Below are 16,039 nucleotides of genomic sequence, written 5' to 3'. Positions count from 1 at the left end.
ATCACCATTTCTTATTTGTTTTTGAAGTTGAATAGTCAGTGGGCACATTCTTTGTTTCTTTAGTTACATTCCAATCCGTAAATGATTTCTCATGTTTTGCCGGGAGATGGCAAGTGCAAAATGACGGTTCAGTGCAGGCTTTAACTTTTGCTGCTGTCTTAGATTCTTGAGTTTTCAAAATTGCCTTTTGTTTAACTTTGTTTATATAAACCTTTCAAGGAAAAGCTATCCTTGAATTGACTATGCATCTTTATCTGGTATTTGCGTGATCTGTAATTTCATTAGATTATTTATGTTGTACATTTCATCTTTAAGTATTCCTTTGGCTAATGCACATGTGCAATTGAACATTATATACATATTAACATATACGTTCCATGTCCTGCATTGCAACTGATACAACCACTAATCTTAAATTAATTAATCAAATGGGGGTAATTGAAAACTTGAAAAATGTATTGTATTAGCACAATATACAGAACAGAATGAGAAGCCAAGCGTTCAGCGGACCTACAACTTTATGTACTGCTCTGTCTCTTGTATTTTGTGCTTGTCTGAAGTTACTACAGACGCAGCCATTCAAAGTAAACCCGTACTGCACGCAACTACCTACATCATACCACGGTACGTGATTGGCTGGCCAAAATGACCAACAGGGGCACTCGTGGTGCATTGGTCGATAGTGAAAAAATGGAATCATTTAATCTCTTTACTGTGCACGTTTTAATCTGCTTAGTATTGAATATTTATATGGAATTTTACAACTAAACGGAAATTTTAGTAGCTGAGCATATAAAGAAGAGGAGCATAACGCGTCTGATGAATATAAACTAGATTAATTTAGGTACATAAACATATCATGTAAACTGTATATGGCTGGTATTGGTAGTTTTAAGAAAAAATACACACCGGTATTCCACTTTCTCCCTAAGCATTTTAAGCGTCAAAGTCTTACATGTGGTTATTTTGGAAACGTTTTTACGTGCTCCTTCTGACCATATTAAGTTTATATACTTTGTGAAAAGTAATAATTTTTTAACCTTTTCTGCGAATATGCTCGTTATCAGAGTAAACAAAAGCATATTTTTAGAATTTGATTAATAGGGAATATAATATGGAATCGTGTATCTAAAAAAATTCATAACAATATAATTATATTCGGCTGTTGTATGTATGGCTGTTTCACTACTTTCCACGTGACTGCGTCTATGGTGTGATGGCTTAAGCTTGTGCCTTATAAGCCTGAGGTCTGGCGTTCGACCCTAGCTGTCGCCATTAGCTTTCTTTTAAGAAATAAAAATTTCTTTGAAAAATTAAAATAACAAATATAATGGAAACTATATTGACATTTTTTATATTTCTAAATATCACAACATGTTCGAAACTAAGTCATTTATTAATAATAACGAATAATTTCAAACTGCTACTGATATTATTACTGACAATGAATATTATCGACACTATATTGAATTTGTTGTTCTTTCTAAATATCACAAAACATTCAAAGTTAATTGATTACCATTTTCCATGAAAACTTGCACTCGTTATCACAGTAAAAGAAACTCATAATTTTCAGAATTTAATTATTTAAGCAATAAGTTACAAGAGGCCGTGCCATATCGTGGATAAAGGTATTGTGAGGCCCGACGCAATGTGAAGCGAAATAATGAGCGAATTCACAGAAAAGGTTAAAACATTATCGCTTTTTACAAAGTATATAAACAATATGGTCAGAAGGAGCACGTAAAAAACGTTTCCAAAATAACCACATGTAAGACTTTGATGCTTAAAATGTTAAAGGAGAAAGTGTGTATACCGGTGTGTATTTTTTCTTTAAAATAACAATACCAGCCATATACAGTTTACGTAATATGTTTATGTTCCTAAATTAATATCTTTTATGAGCATGTGAAAGGCATGGTGAATCGGAGATTCTCAAAACTTACTTTGTATGATTGGAAATGAATATGTGATCTGATCAACAAAAATCCTGTGGTGTTATTTTTTGTCAATGAAAAAATAAAGTTTTTTGTTTACAAAGACGGTTACAAAGAAAGTGGACCAGGGTAATACTTTGGGTTTCAGCTTGTCCAAGGTAATCCATTATTAATATTATTAGTAATATCTTCGCATAAAATCTTTCTGCATAATTAAAATATTTATGATAAAGGTGGTAGGTTGTGTACTTTTGTCCAACTGAGCAATCTTGCTTTCATAAAATATACCAACTTTTTAATGTTTAATGCTTAACATTCTGTAATACACAGTTTAAAATTAAAAGTCTAAAGAGTATAGAACTTAAATTCTTAATTGGTTAAAGATTGTCCGTCAACAATGATCGGGATTCGAAACCGAGTGTTTTCTGGTGACAGCTCAAATGCTGTACATGAGAGGTTAAGCTTTATTAGCTCCACCTCACCGTTTTACAAGGTGATTCCGGCTACTATTAACATAATCTAATTTGCATCCGGTAAAATGCTGTATGACATGAAAAAATGTGTCTAATGTGTGTGATAATTGTCTAATAGAATATTTATTGATATATCAGTATCTGTTGATAGATGTTACACATGCATAATCTGGTTTTATATCATTTATTGCCTTAAACACAAAATCCTCCCAACAGGAGTATTTAATGTGTAAGATTTATGATGATCATTCTCTGTTCAGGTTCACAGTAATACAAAAGTAGTCATTTCAAATATATTGTAGTATTGAGTTGAGTCCTGTATATTATATAACATAATTAATCTAAAATATTCAGGTTGGATTAACTGTTCCTTGTAAATTTTAAATGAGGATCAGTAGAATTAAAATAATCTAGTTCCATAACTATTAGGTGGACAACATTTATACCAAGTGAATTATGAATTATGAGAAAGAAAGGGATTAGACCCAGGTCTGGAAATGTTTCTTCACTATGATTCATAAATAAATCTGTACAAATAATTGCAAAAGCCCTACCATACAAGGTATGTTTCTGTAAGCTATTGGTTACATTTCTAGACACATTTGTATGTGTCAGAAAATTAAGAAAGGTGAAAATACTCTCAGGGTAAATTTCTAAATATTTCAAGAGTGTGTGTTGTTTTTTCCTCATATAGAGACTTTCAGTATCTAACCTGAGCAATAATGTGTTTAATAAAAGTTGTTAGAATGTCTCTCGCTTCCTTTAAGTATGACATTAATCCTTAAATTCTATTTTTGATTTAAAAAATCAACATATATTTAGAAAGTGGTTAAATAAGGGAATGCCAGTGACTTTAGGTCTACCTGATGGATCATCTAAAGATTCTTATATTTTGAGAAGTATGTTAAAACCTGGAAGTAATTCTTTGAGTCTTTCAAAGGTTAGACACTTCTAACTTCTTTTTTGTTTTTTTTGCGTTTATTTGCTTTTAAATAAATTGTTTTAAAGTCTCTATGTATAATATATTTTCAATTAAACCTAAAATAAAATTTTCTAATTGCTATTTATTACTTATTATTAATTATTATTTCATGTCATGTCATTTACCAAACCGCTTTATACCATACGGTGTTGCGGGAAGCCAGAGCCTACCCGGCAAGCAACGAGCACAAGGCAGGGTACACCCTGGATGGGGCGCCAGTCCATCGCAGTACTAATTATTAAGTATACTGTATTTTATGAAAAACTGAAAAATTTGGTTAGTGTTACTGTACATAATAAATAGCACAGGAGATTACATATGGGTTAATAAACATTTAATTTTCATTTTTAAAATAAGCATTGGGTGACAGCAACCTGTAGCTCAGTGGTACAGCAACCTGTAGCTCTGGTACATTAAAGGTTCACTGTGCCACCCAACAGTTTTACAGAGTAGTACAGTCCAGCATCATATTATTTTGAGAAAATAAAAAGGGTGTTAGGAGGTACGTTCTGATGTACAACGGCATGTTCTTTGTGGTACACTGAAAACCACCCCAAGCATTCTGAGTGGCCACATCTGTACATCACCAACATTTCCCAACCCAATGTACTCAAAAGTACATCTGAATATTTAAACCAAAGCTAGAGAGGAAACAACCTTTGGTCTCAGAAAAATGTGTTAAGGGGTGGATTTAAGAAAGAAACTAACAGCTCCACAAATATTAAATTACAGCTCCTTTCCCATCAGTTAATTTGGTTATAAATTACTTCAGTGCACAATACCTCTTAGGTTCAGTTCATTAAGGAGGGGACCAGTGATAAAAATGAATTGTAGGCTGTAACTCACTCTCTGCTTTCTTGTTGCTTCTCCCCTCCTGCTTAATTTTTGTCTCCCATTTATTGTTTCTTTTTATAAGTATGCTACATGGCCGCATTAGCTAACGGTAATGTTCTGGAAATTTCCAGCCTGACAAGTGGCCCTGCCATCTGGTCTCCATTTGTATTGGCCTGTTATCTAGTCAGATAACCACTTCAGCTGCAGAAATCATACTGGTGTTTGGCATGGGAAGTCCCTCTTAAAGATTATGGATAACGTTTAGGGTGGTCGCAAGCAACCACAGGCTAAGTAAATATTGACTTAAGAGGCGCTTCTCACTTCATCGTGTTACATGAACAAAACACAAAACCTTTTATCAATCTAAAAAGGGACAACTAGAGCTTCACAAAACCATTTTCAGAACCAAAAAACACCAAGGTAATTTAATCAAACTATTCTTGTGCACCACATAGTTGCATGTGACCATGGTCTAAGTCAATATTTGCTTTTGAGACCTGCAACATATTTTTTTACCAAACGAAACACAAAACCTGTTCAAAACATGTTATCAATTGAAAAAGGACAACCGGAGCTTTACAAAACTGTTTTCAGAACCAAAAAATATAAAGGCAATCAATCACAAGGACACTTTTTATCTGTGATGCACTTACAAACTTCCAAAGTCCATTGATAAGGTAATCAGTAAGCTAGCAAAACATGACTGCAAAAACCTGCAAAATTATATATATCCCATGTTTTTACCTTATTCTGAAGCATGATATATATTCACAAAAGGCTAGACTAACCCAGCTCCAGACCTGGAGGAGACTGAAGGTTATTGGCTTTCGAATAGATATTTGAAACTGGACCGCCAGAAATAAGGTGATCTGATTGGTAAAAAATGCTGCCATTCATTGTATATTTCAGAGCCCTTAGGTGGTGAGACTTCCTCTAAAAGGCTCAGGCTGCTTTCCACCAGCCTTCTAGCTGTCAATCATTGACTCAGAAGGAGTAATCAATTAGTTTCTTATCAGCTTTTTTCAGTAGTCCTTTATTTCACACTAGAAGGCAACTCTGAGGTTTTTTTTTCTAATGCCTTACTCCAGAAAACGGCTCTCTAGCAGTGTCTTAAGGTTTTTGTAGCAGTTTATTTTATTATGGCTTTTATTGTTATTGCTTTTAAAATTTTTTTTATAATTTATTTTGGGATGTGAGAAATTTCATTCCAGGTCCAGTCTTCACAAAACATTATGTATAATTAAACAATTTGTCCCAAATGTTTATCCGAGCTGGTAGACACCTAGCTCAAGGCCTACAAGCATTTTCAGCTATCTGACAAGCCTAGAATGGAAAATCCTGACCTCTGAAGACCAAAACAAAATTCATATGTTTGTCTGCTCAGTGGACACATTAAGAAATAAAAGAAATTTGACTGTTCACACTCAAAGTCAAGGGGGTTAGCTTCAGTTTATGCCCTGAACTCCTGCTCTTTTCTGCTACAGAGATATAACGAAATGTTTAAGGGGAGGAAATTCCAGGCAGAGATTGGCTAAAAGAGTCTCAGACAGTAATAGGTTAGTGACAATGATTGATATAGGCATATTATTTGAATGTGTTCATTTTTCAATGTTCACATTGATTTTTTTTATATCTACACTACATTTATAATATTTGATTAAATCTGTTAGATTGGAGTTATGCCTTTCTTTAATGAATCAACATACACTAAATCCTATGCCTATTCTGTAACACATTTTCTATTTCTATACGTACTCATCACTGATGCTTATTTACAGATCCATTGTTTTCCTTGCCTATGGAACCAATAGGTCAGTCAGTTGATTAATCTTTTATTTAAGCCTTGTTTGTAACAGCATTTTAACTCTACATTACATTCCACTCCATCATGATAATATATATCGCTTTATAAATAGAATAAATATACATATAAATATAATAACATTATATATTTTAAAACATTGGTGCTTTTTCAGAATGTAGAATTATCTGAGCCAAATCAATGTTGCAGCTGTTGGTGATTATGGATGTCTCAAAAGAATCTAGAAACTATGGGTAATGCCTAGCTAGTGTCAATATTTCCAACTTCAAATCAAAGGCGATGTTTGATGAAGTCTTCAGATTCAGTGATTCTGGAATCATAAAGTTTACCATGGTTTACTTTAGTTAATTTAGTTTTGGGTAAATAATTACAGTATGTGTCAGTCAGCCGTCCAGAAAGACACCATATAAGATCAGATCAAGACAGAACAGAGTTGGGAAAACAGACCACAAGAAAAAGAAGACAGAAGGAGACAGAACACAAAAACGTGTGCCAGGTGGGAGATTCTTGATCGAGATCAACAGAAAAGACCCAGTATGAAGCTGAGTATTTGAACCTTGGTAAGAGAGCTTGCTATTTTGTATTCTTAGGGATCTTAGATTTCCTGAGTGAAGAATCCCTCAGTTAAAATCGGCCTCTCCTTCTTAGTGGGTGCATTTTAGAATAGGGAGATAGGTCACATTTATTTTGTGGCATCCATGTTTGTAGAGAGACAGATTTAACTGCAGGTTGTATTCTACTTACCTATAGTTTAGAAAGCAGCTTATCTCTTGTTCTGGCCTTGGTAGACATTAAGAGTTGAATACTTGGTAAGAGAAATGCCATGTCTATAAACTTGTACTGTACATAGAGAAACTTGTGTGTTGTAGGTTTATGTTGTGTGTAGTGTGTATTGTCACCTTAATAAATATTTCTTTAAGTGTGCCTGAGTTTTTATTTTCAGCAAAGCTGTAGCAGAGAATAAAGGGTTCATGTGCCTCTAACTATACCCGCCTCTTGGATAAGCTCTGTGAAGTTGCCCCCCCCTACAAAAAGTACAAACAGCTGCTTTTGATCCCGAGATACAGCACCTTCTTTTTCATCTGATCACGTGACCATATATGGCGACTTTGACCTGCAAGAACCCGCCTGTTGAGTTCAAGCACTCTATAACTGGTGTGAGGATTACAATGTCTGCAATTTTGTTTCTCTGTTTGCCCAGGTGGGGAGTGTTGGTTGATTTTGCATTTAATACCAGTATCTTCTGTGCATACCCTTATCAGAAGAGTTATGGGTGTAGCCTTAAAAAACTACCACTTGCATGTTTTTACAAAGAGGCTTTAACTAGCACTTCTTAAAATTTTGTAGCTGTGTCCTTTTGAAAAAAATAGTGCATTTGATCACTTCTTACTGAATTGTCAACAAATGCCAATATTATAAGTTGAGAAGATAATAATTACTTACCTTTTCATTGTCATTTCATATGTGCATTTCATTTCATAATATGTGCTGAACCCATCTAGGAGACACGCAGCAGCTACTGTGTGCCAGCAACCCAAGTCCAGTACTTCACCAATTGGATTAAAAAGGAAATTTACATTGAGGCCAGATTGTGCAAAACCCTCCTATGGGCTCTTTAATGACAATAAAAGTAGCTACCTACCTGACTACCTGTTAATTACTATTTAACTGTTTGGACTCCTCTTCTGAACCCAAGCTTGGTAATCAGGACCTCAGTTTAACTTTTTATCTTTTAAGGATAGCATGTTCTACTGCAGTGGCACCAAGTACCACCCCTGATCAAACCAAAGCATCCAAGTACCACCTACAAGTCATCTTCTCAATGATCAACATACATGCACTCACACACACATATAATAATAAGAGCACTGAGCACTTACCATTTCAGTGAGAGGGGTGAGCCTGTTTAATCAAGCAAAGCCTTGTAATGTCAGGGACGAGGGCAGTGAGCTTCAGAGACAGATCTGGCTCAGCATCCGTTTTGTTGCGGTTCTTTGCAGTGAGAGCAGAGTAGGTAGTAGCAAAAGGCATCAAAAACTGCACAACCTTTAATGAGAGGGATGGTTATTCACTCTCACTGTCACTGTCTTTGAATCCAGAAATCCAACAGTGACTGTCATTTCAATTCTGACATCAAAGTCGCATCAGATGATAACTAGAGCAACTTGTTCAGCACAGGTCAGATCCTTTGGTATTCCTATGACATCAGTAAACATTAAAGGGGTTCCTGATCCACTCTGGTGTGGCCTCAAACAGAAAATACTCTGAGAACTGTTCTTCCAATGACAAGAGGTGCACTGCAATCACATCACATCACATCACAAACAGCAGAACCAAGTGCCACACCATATGTGTCCAGATAGTTTTCCAGAGTTGGGAAAGCAGAGACATCACATGTGTTGATTTTATTAACAAAAAGCTGCAGCTTTTTCTTCATAGCAGTGATCTTGTCAGACACTTCAAAAATTATAAAGAGAGCCCCTGCAGTCCCATATTTAGCTCATTCACACGTGAGAATATTTAAGCTAGGTGGGCTAATTTTACCAGCCACACTGGATCATCAAACAGACTTGCCAAGGGAGATTGCTGGTCATTCAAAAACATCTGCAGTTCAAAGAGCCTCGTGAGCACTTTGCCCCTTGATAACCATCTCACTTTAATATGTAGCAAGAGCTGCACGTTCGCTGCCCATTTCATTACAAACCACACTGAACCAACATGAATTCATTGTTCGAGCCTTGTAATTCACATTAATTCACAACAAATTCACATCAGAGCCTAAGACAGATTTTAAATCCTCAGGCATTTTCTTGACTGCCACGGCCTCGTGGTAGATGGTGCAGTGAGTCCACTTCATATCTGGAGCAACCTCTCTAATTCGTGATTTGTAACTCGTCTAATTCTAACGACACCACTATGTCATCTTGTCATCGCTCTAGCACCATCTGTACAAACTCCGTTGCATTTTTTCCAGTTGATGCAATTCATTCAGAAGCTGAAATATGTGCTCTTCTGTAGTTCTTGCTGGTAGCGGCTTACATAACAGAAAGATCAGTACTCTTGGCGTCTATTCCTTTCAGCCATTACATAATACTTGATTTTTGCAAGGTATTAATTTTCTATCAATTGTTCTGTAAGCGAATATGGTGCTGTTGAAGAATTTTTTTCTCAGTTTCCTCTTAAAAGTTAGGAGTCCATCTCAGAAGTTAAGTTTTTATTTCATGCAAATGAGAGCAAAACACAGAGATGCTCAGCATATCTTTCTCAAATTAACCTAGAACAGTCCTTTTTTTGTTGTTTTCTGTTATCTGTCACACTTTCTTGTGCTTACAAGATGGGTAGTGTTCCAAAAACACGCACATTCTCCTGCCTCCCTCTTTACTAAAGATAACTTCTTTTAATACAATTGGCGACTTGGTATCTTCGTAGCTATGTACATAGGCTGCGTATTTGACACATAAACTTATTTTATAAAAATAGAAAATATGAAAACCCCTCCCAATTTTTTAGTGCACACAACAAATTTCCAGGGTCATCTGGCATATCACCTGGGGGCGCTCCACAGTTTGAGAACCACATTTCTACTGCATAGTGTCCGCTGTCATTGTGCACTGTTTTGTCAATTGTTCACCAGGAGAAAGGAACCATCTTCTGGTCTGCAGACAGTACATCATTTATGCAGTAGCTCCAGCCTGGTTTTTCTTGGATGTCTCCCAATTCTAGACCCAGCCTTGCTTAGCGGCTGGTATTTAAGTCCAAACTATAAGGTGCATGCATGGCTGTTAGCGCAATGTAAAGTAATCCTGCTGAAGACGTTTCTAAAATCTGAAAATAATGTACTTAATGGTAAAATATAACTTACCACAGTAATTTAACTTGAAAGTATCAATTTGGTGTTCACACAAAAAACATAATGTAAAGGTTGTATGTTTAGTTATTTTAAAAAAGTATGTACTACACATCCAATCCAGTACTACATAAACTCCTAAACATAATTCCATAATGCTCTGCTCTGCTCTGTTTTGCAAAGTACTTATAGTTAAAAACAATTGTTAGGTTAAAAAATGAATCTTTTAGCCCTCTAAACTATTTTATAACTATTAAAATCGTTTTTTCAAACCTACATATATCTTTAGGTATAAATATAGTTTCAGTTACAACTGTTACTTAGATTAGCCAGGTAATAGAATGTTCTGAATAAGGAATTTGCTGTGATGTTGCAAGCAACATACTGAAGCTGTATATTATTAAATCCTCTTTACATTGAATTCTTGGTTTCTGTTATTGGTGTTTCCTCAGTAGGTTTTCTTTGCATACTGATGTACATTAATTTATTGAAAGGTATGGTACTTAATTATATAGATTCTTATAACTATTGGATAATTATAAGTAGTCATACTTTAGCTGGACTGTTTGCTCACTTTTTGTGATTTTTGTTTTAAATGAGAGGGACCTTATCTCCTTCTTGAGCACTTGCGGTTAACTTACTTCCATATTGAAGTACGGTTTTGGGAATGGGTGTACAGTATGTTAGAAAAGAGATAATGGACACATGCCCTAACATTTTTTGTTTCTTTTAATATTGAGTCTCACCAGTTTTTCCATTGTTAGCCTTTTGACCTCAGAATTAATTATTACCTGGAGTTATTTAAGGGCATGGTGTGTTGCTGAAGCAGAGTACACACTTTAAATATAATCTTTCTATTTGCTTGATGTCCAGTTATTGAAAAGGGATGAAAAGATGTATCTATCTACGATGATGTTTTGGTGACATTTTAATTCATTTAATTTAATTTGACAAAAGGTATTTTTTTAATAGGTGATGTATCACTACTTTGTTGCTACGTCTGTTCCAATGCTGCTTATTTAATTCATATGTACATACTGTATGTAACACAGCATACTTATACACATATCTTATTTTATTATGCATATCGTTTTTAGCTGTGTACGTTTCATTCTTTTTAATTTTCTTATCCCTCTATTATTGCCCTATTACAATAAGCCACCATCAATAACAAAGATGTATTTGCAGTGCTCCTAATTTGAATCTTTAGAATTCAAAAACACATGCTAAATGTTAGATGCTCAATAGGTCATGATAGATATTGAACTGTAAATTCCGTTTGAAAGGGTGGGTCATCTTGCCTCATTGACTTTAGACCACAAAACCAAATGATGTCTTACTTGAGAGAAATATATCAAAGGAGATCAACAATTATGAGTCATAAACATGCCTCGCAGGCATAAAACAGCAGGGAATTAGCATGTGAGGCTGATAAATATGCATGTAAATAAGCTCCCAAAGGAATAACATGGGTTTGATTGATAGGTTTGGAATTGAAGTATGTGTAAATTCCTTTTATACTTCGTTCTGCTGTTGCAGTGTTGAAATATATTTCACTTGTTAAAAAGTTTTACCAACTTTATAATTCTTAATGCCACATCTGTTTTGTCTCTTTATATTGCTTGTAAAACTTCATTAAATTATTAGAAACAGCTGGCCTCTCAGTACAATAACACATACTTATCTGTTTTTTAGAGAAAATGCTTTTGATTTATTGACTATAATAGAATAAAAAAGTTTTTTTTATTTAACAAAAAAATGCACTCTTTTCCATTATTCATAAGCTATAGTTAGAATATTGCAGTTTGTGTGCATGTGCATGCATATTACTTGTAATTTATTTAAGGGGAAATACAATATTAATATGCTGACCTAAATGCCTGATTACTAGGTCAAGGCTGGTGATGTAATGCCTTCAAATTATTTTTAATTCCAGAGGAATATCTTACACTCTTTAACTTAAAACTACTAATTAAAGCCAATATTTCCTTTTATTACTTTACTTTGAGGATCGGGCACAAGAAAAAAATACCAGAAAGTGTTGGTTTAAATAACAGGCCAAACATGCAAGCAGTTGTTTTTGTATGTAATTTATGGATCTCCACATCTGATATTGTTCAGTGTAATAAATCTAATAATATGTATTATAACATAAAATAATGAATCTTATTATGATGGGAATAAGATGGGAATAAGATTTTACTATATTTTATGAAAGACGTTATATTTACCTGCCACAACTACCTCAAATCTTACAGTGTACATGTTGACAAATGCTTCAAGTTAAGCTTCTTTGTTGTACCTAAAATGTGGTGTATCAACTTCTTGAATCTATATTTTCTTACTGTCATCTCCAAATTGTGTTTACAGTATATATATAAACTATGCACACAGTTGTATAGTATGCATATATGGACAAACATACTAGAAACAATATTGTTCACTAATTCTTTTAGTTTAATATTTTTATCCTATCATGCATCTTAGTTGATCATATGTTTTTGTTCACAAAAAATTGGAATTTCTTGAATATGTTTTTGATTCGGTCCAGAAAATAGCAATAGAGATTCCAGGAGCTCGACATTGATGCCTACAACTCCATAGATACTTAGAGGATATAACATAAACAAATCCAGGCATTAATTTTTGCTGAAGCACAACCATCAGTAACTTTGTTTCTTAGTCTGGTGTTCTTTAATGTATTTAATGCACTGAGGAATTAGTCCTTTGTCTTCAGTATTTTTCGCTGATGTTTTTTCTTTCTTTCTGGAATATTGTCTTTGGAATCCTCATTTATTAGTCTGAAAGTGAAACGGTATTTTAAATTTTCTTCAATCTGCCAATGATTAAACTTTATTGCCATTTGCTTTGTTTCACTTCTGAACAAATCAGTGTGTTTTGAGATGTTTAAAAATATATACAGCACCCCCTAATGTTACAAAAGTGTTACTGAATAAAATTGTCCTGAAAATTTTCACCTGGATTCAAATTATAAAAATGAGCAATGTCTCAGATAGCAATCCAAAAGACTATACTTTTGCTGAGTTCCCTTAGTGTCTGAAGTTGTAATATAATATGATAATTTTAGGTTATAATTGACATTTAACATAAACCATTAAACAGAGTTTGAACTAAAATTATGAAAGAAGAACTGAAATATGTGCTTAGAGTATTTACCAAAGTACAGAAGAGCCCTCAAGTAGCAATAAAGAATGTTTATCGAGACATGTTAGTATATATTTAAATACACACCTTCAAATCACCTGAAAATGACATATAATAGCTTAAGGAAAATCCTAAGCACACAAATCTGTTGGAAATGATTCTCTCTCTCTCTCTCTCTCGTGGGCTTCATACTATTAAAATGTTTATGTTGTTTTATTTAATGAGGAATCTTTAACCCTTTTGTTGTCTAAGTCCGAAAGTCAAGCAAAGTCAAAGCAAGGCCTCCAAACTATCATGACTATAAATGACTGGTGTTGTTTATACCCTGTTCTACAGCTCCTTTTTCTTCATTGGCATCTCAGAACTGTGGTCAAGAAAGACTATTATATTGTTTTTTGTGGTTCCGTATTCATTAATATGTGCATACAGACACATAGTTCTAGTTTTTCACAGTTCAGTTGTCTACTTGGCTATAATACATGGTGTATGTCACTGAACTTAAATATTTCCTTGAATGTTTTCCTTAAAATTCTGTTTTCGAAAAACACAAATATCAGTGCTTAAAACTTGTATTTGTGCGCAGTGCTCTCTGCAAAGTGATGTGACACTTCCTGAAAGTAAAGGGCAGCACAAACTACAGCCACTTTACTTTGACTACAAATAATGAATTTATATTTATGATATTAAGTCAGTGTTATTTCTGTTGCATTCATGTACAATATATTAAATGAAAGTTCAGCTTTCAATTAATGTTTTAATCTTTCCATAAATGTAAATTGTAGGAGGATCTGCGGAGAGCAGTGGAACAATAACCTTTTCAGAGTCTGACAGTACATTCATCTCCTACAGGTGAGTACATATAAATAGATTTATTTTTTATTGTTTATTGTCTAGTTTGTTAGCAAACATTGTCTGAATTGTCTTCCCATTATTCTTTCCCTCTGCTTTTTTGTCTTTCAATTCATGCTGTTTTGTTAGAGCACAAAAAGAAATATTCCATTTACAAGAATTTTAATTGAAAATGTTACACACACCTGGCTCCAAAACTGAGCAGCAGAGAGCAGAATAGGCTGCACAGACATTTGGCAGATTTTTAGATTTTGTACATCAGACTTTGCTTTGCATTTTTCTAGCAGTGGTGTTGCTATTGTCTCCTGCATTTGCATTTGTCCTGAGAGATCTCAGGATCTTTTTCCCAGGTTATCAGCACTTTACTATGCCTTTTTAATTCCCTGCTGTTATCCCTGAATAACATTGCTTTAGAAACAAATGACAGGTGTATAAGTGGACACACACATTTTTATGCTACATCTCAAAATGCTAATAATATTTAAACAGAAATTATTATTTAGAACTATACATCAGTTTTGTGAAACTATAAATGAATTTGTAAAATGTTGGGTCTTCCCTATCCATTCTGTGTAATACTGCATATGTTCTTCATAAATAAAATAAAGTATTATGTCCCTTATTTCTGACAGACTGTCAAACTCATTATGTAAAAAAATAGTTTGAATAGTAGACTGTGAGATATGAAATGTACATAAGAAGCAAATTGGGACAAACTGTAGTGGTTTTAATCAGATACCATGTGTCTTAGCACTAACCATTCCCTTAAGACAATGAGATGAGATCTGGAATTAAAGATGTTGATTTCTTAGGATTTCAAGTCTCCACAGCAACTGTGTATTAAACTAAGGTTTTTTATTATCCAAAATGTCTTCCTTTATGTATTTATTACCTTGTAAATTCCTAATTTGTTTGATTAGATAGCTTTTTGTCTGCAGCTCAATTTAAATGGAATAAAAAAGAAGTCCTACTTATTAAGGCACAAAATTTAACATTTGGGGGATTGCATATTGAACTAGATGAAATTCACTTTATTAAAATGGCAAAACAAGATATCAAGCATAGTTTCTTGGTAGGCAGTTGGATGGCTTCCTGAAATTTTTCAGTTTCTTCCTTTTTCTGGCTATCCTTAACTTTTTGTCTCTTATTACAGTAATTAAAAGTCTGTTATGTTAATACAATGTACACTATACACTACAGTAATTCAAAGATACACTATGCATTATCTGTGAAGTTTTCAGTGTCCAAAAACTATTACAGCATTTAGATTACATTTCAGATTTTAAGAATTAGATTTATATAGAATAAGCTTTCCTACTTCTATTCCTATTTCTTTTGCCATTTAGCTGGAGAAATAAGTGGTGCACTAATCCTACAGTGTATGAAATAGTGATGCAGTGTGGACACAATACATATCTAAATGTTTGTTGCCTAACTTTTACCATTGTGCAACAGTACTTTATACTATTGATTTAATGCCCCTGATGTTTTCTAGTTGTGAGGTTCTGATCCTAAAGCAATAACGGTTACCATTTTATACCTGAAATATTTTCAAGATAGTCTAATAGCAGCTTCTGAATCATAGTATGTCACACCTTATGAAAAAGAACAACAAAGTTTCAGATCCCACAAATGTAAGAGAAATTCAGAAAGTCCCAGGAGACCGTGGAAAGCCTAAGTCTAGTGATTTTTCTATATTTTGTGTAGAAAATTAATACTTTTTTCTGCCCATAATTAACTAATCGAAATAGTTCAAAAAATGTGTGTCATTTATAAGAGTAAAAAGCTGAAAAGGATTTGATTGTTGGCAGGTCAAGCCCACATGCAGATTAATGCATGCTTGCCACAAACTGTGGAGCTTGCTCCTGCAAGTGACAGGCTGTAACTCAGCTGCAGTGTTGTTGGAGTTTTTTATCGTTATTTTATTGGCATATTTTCAAAAGCAAGACTTTTTCTCCCAAACTCATAGAAAGGTTCACATTGACAAAAATCAATCAGATGTCAGCTGGTGTAAAAAAATATGCATACACATTTCTTAACATTTCTTATTACAGGAGTTGACCTATTGAATAAGAAGCAGTGGCAGTAATTCTTGTGGTTAAATGTTCTCAAATGAAGTGCAAAACATTG

General features: G+C 34.0%; 1 protein-coding gene across 7 annotated transcripts in view; it reads left to right on the top strand.

Annotated features, from left to right (window-relative positions):
• tbc1d5 (TBC1 domain family, member 5) overlaps window positions 1–16,039 on the top strand; it is a 212,981-nt gene that overhangs the window by 100,210 nt on the left and 96,732 nt on the right. For all 7 annotated transcript variants that reach the window (XM_015357494.2, XM_015357495.2, XM_069195066.1 and 4 more), the window contains one exon: window positions 13,843–13,909. In XM_015357494.2, the coding sequence (XP_015212980.2) occupies window positions 13,843–13,909 (67 nt within the window). The remainder of the gene's footprint in view (window positions 1–13,842; window positions 13,910–16,039) is intronic.

Source organism: Lepisosteus oculatus, chromosome 10, assembly GCF_040954835.1.
Source record: "Lepisosteus oculatus isolate fLepOcu1 chromosome 10, fLepOcu1.hap2, whole genome shotgun sequence".
Lineage (NCBI taxonomy): Eukaryota > Metazoa > Chordata > Actinopteri > Semionotiformes > Lepisosteidae > Lepisosteus > Lepisosteus oculatus.
The sequence above is the reverse complement of the archived record's forward strand: the minus strand, read 5'-3'. Positions and strand labels throughout refer to the sequence as shown.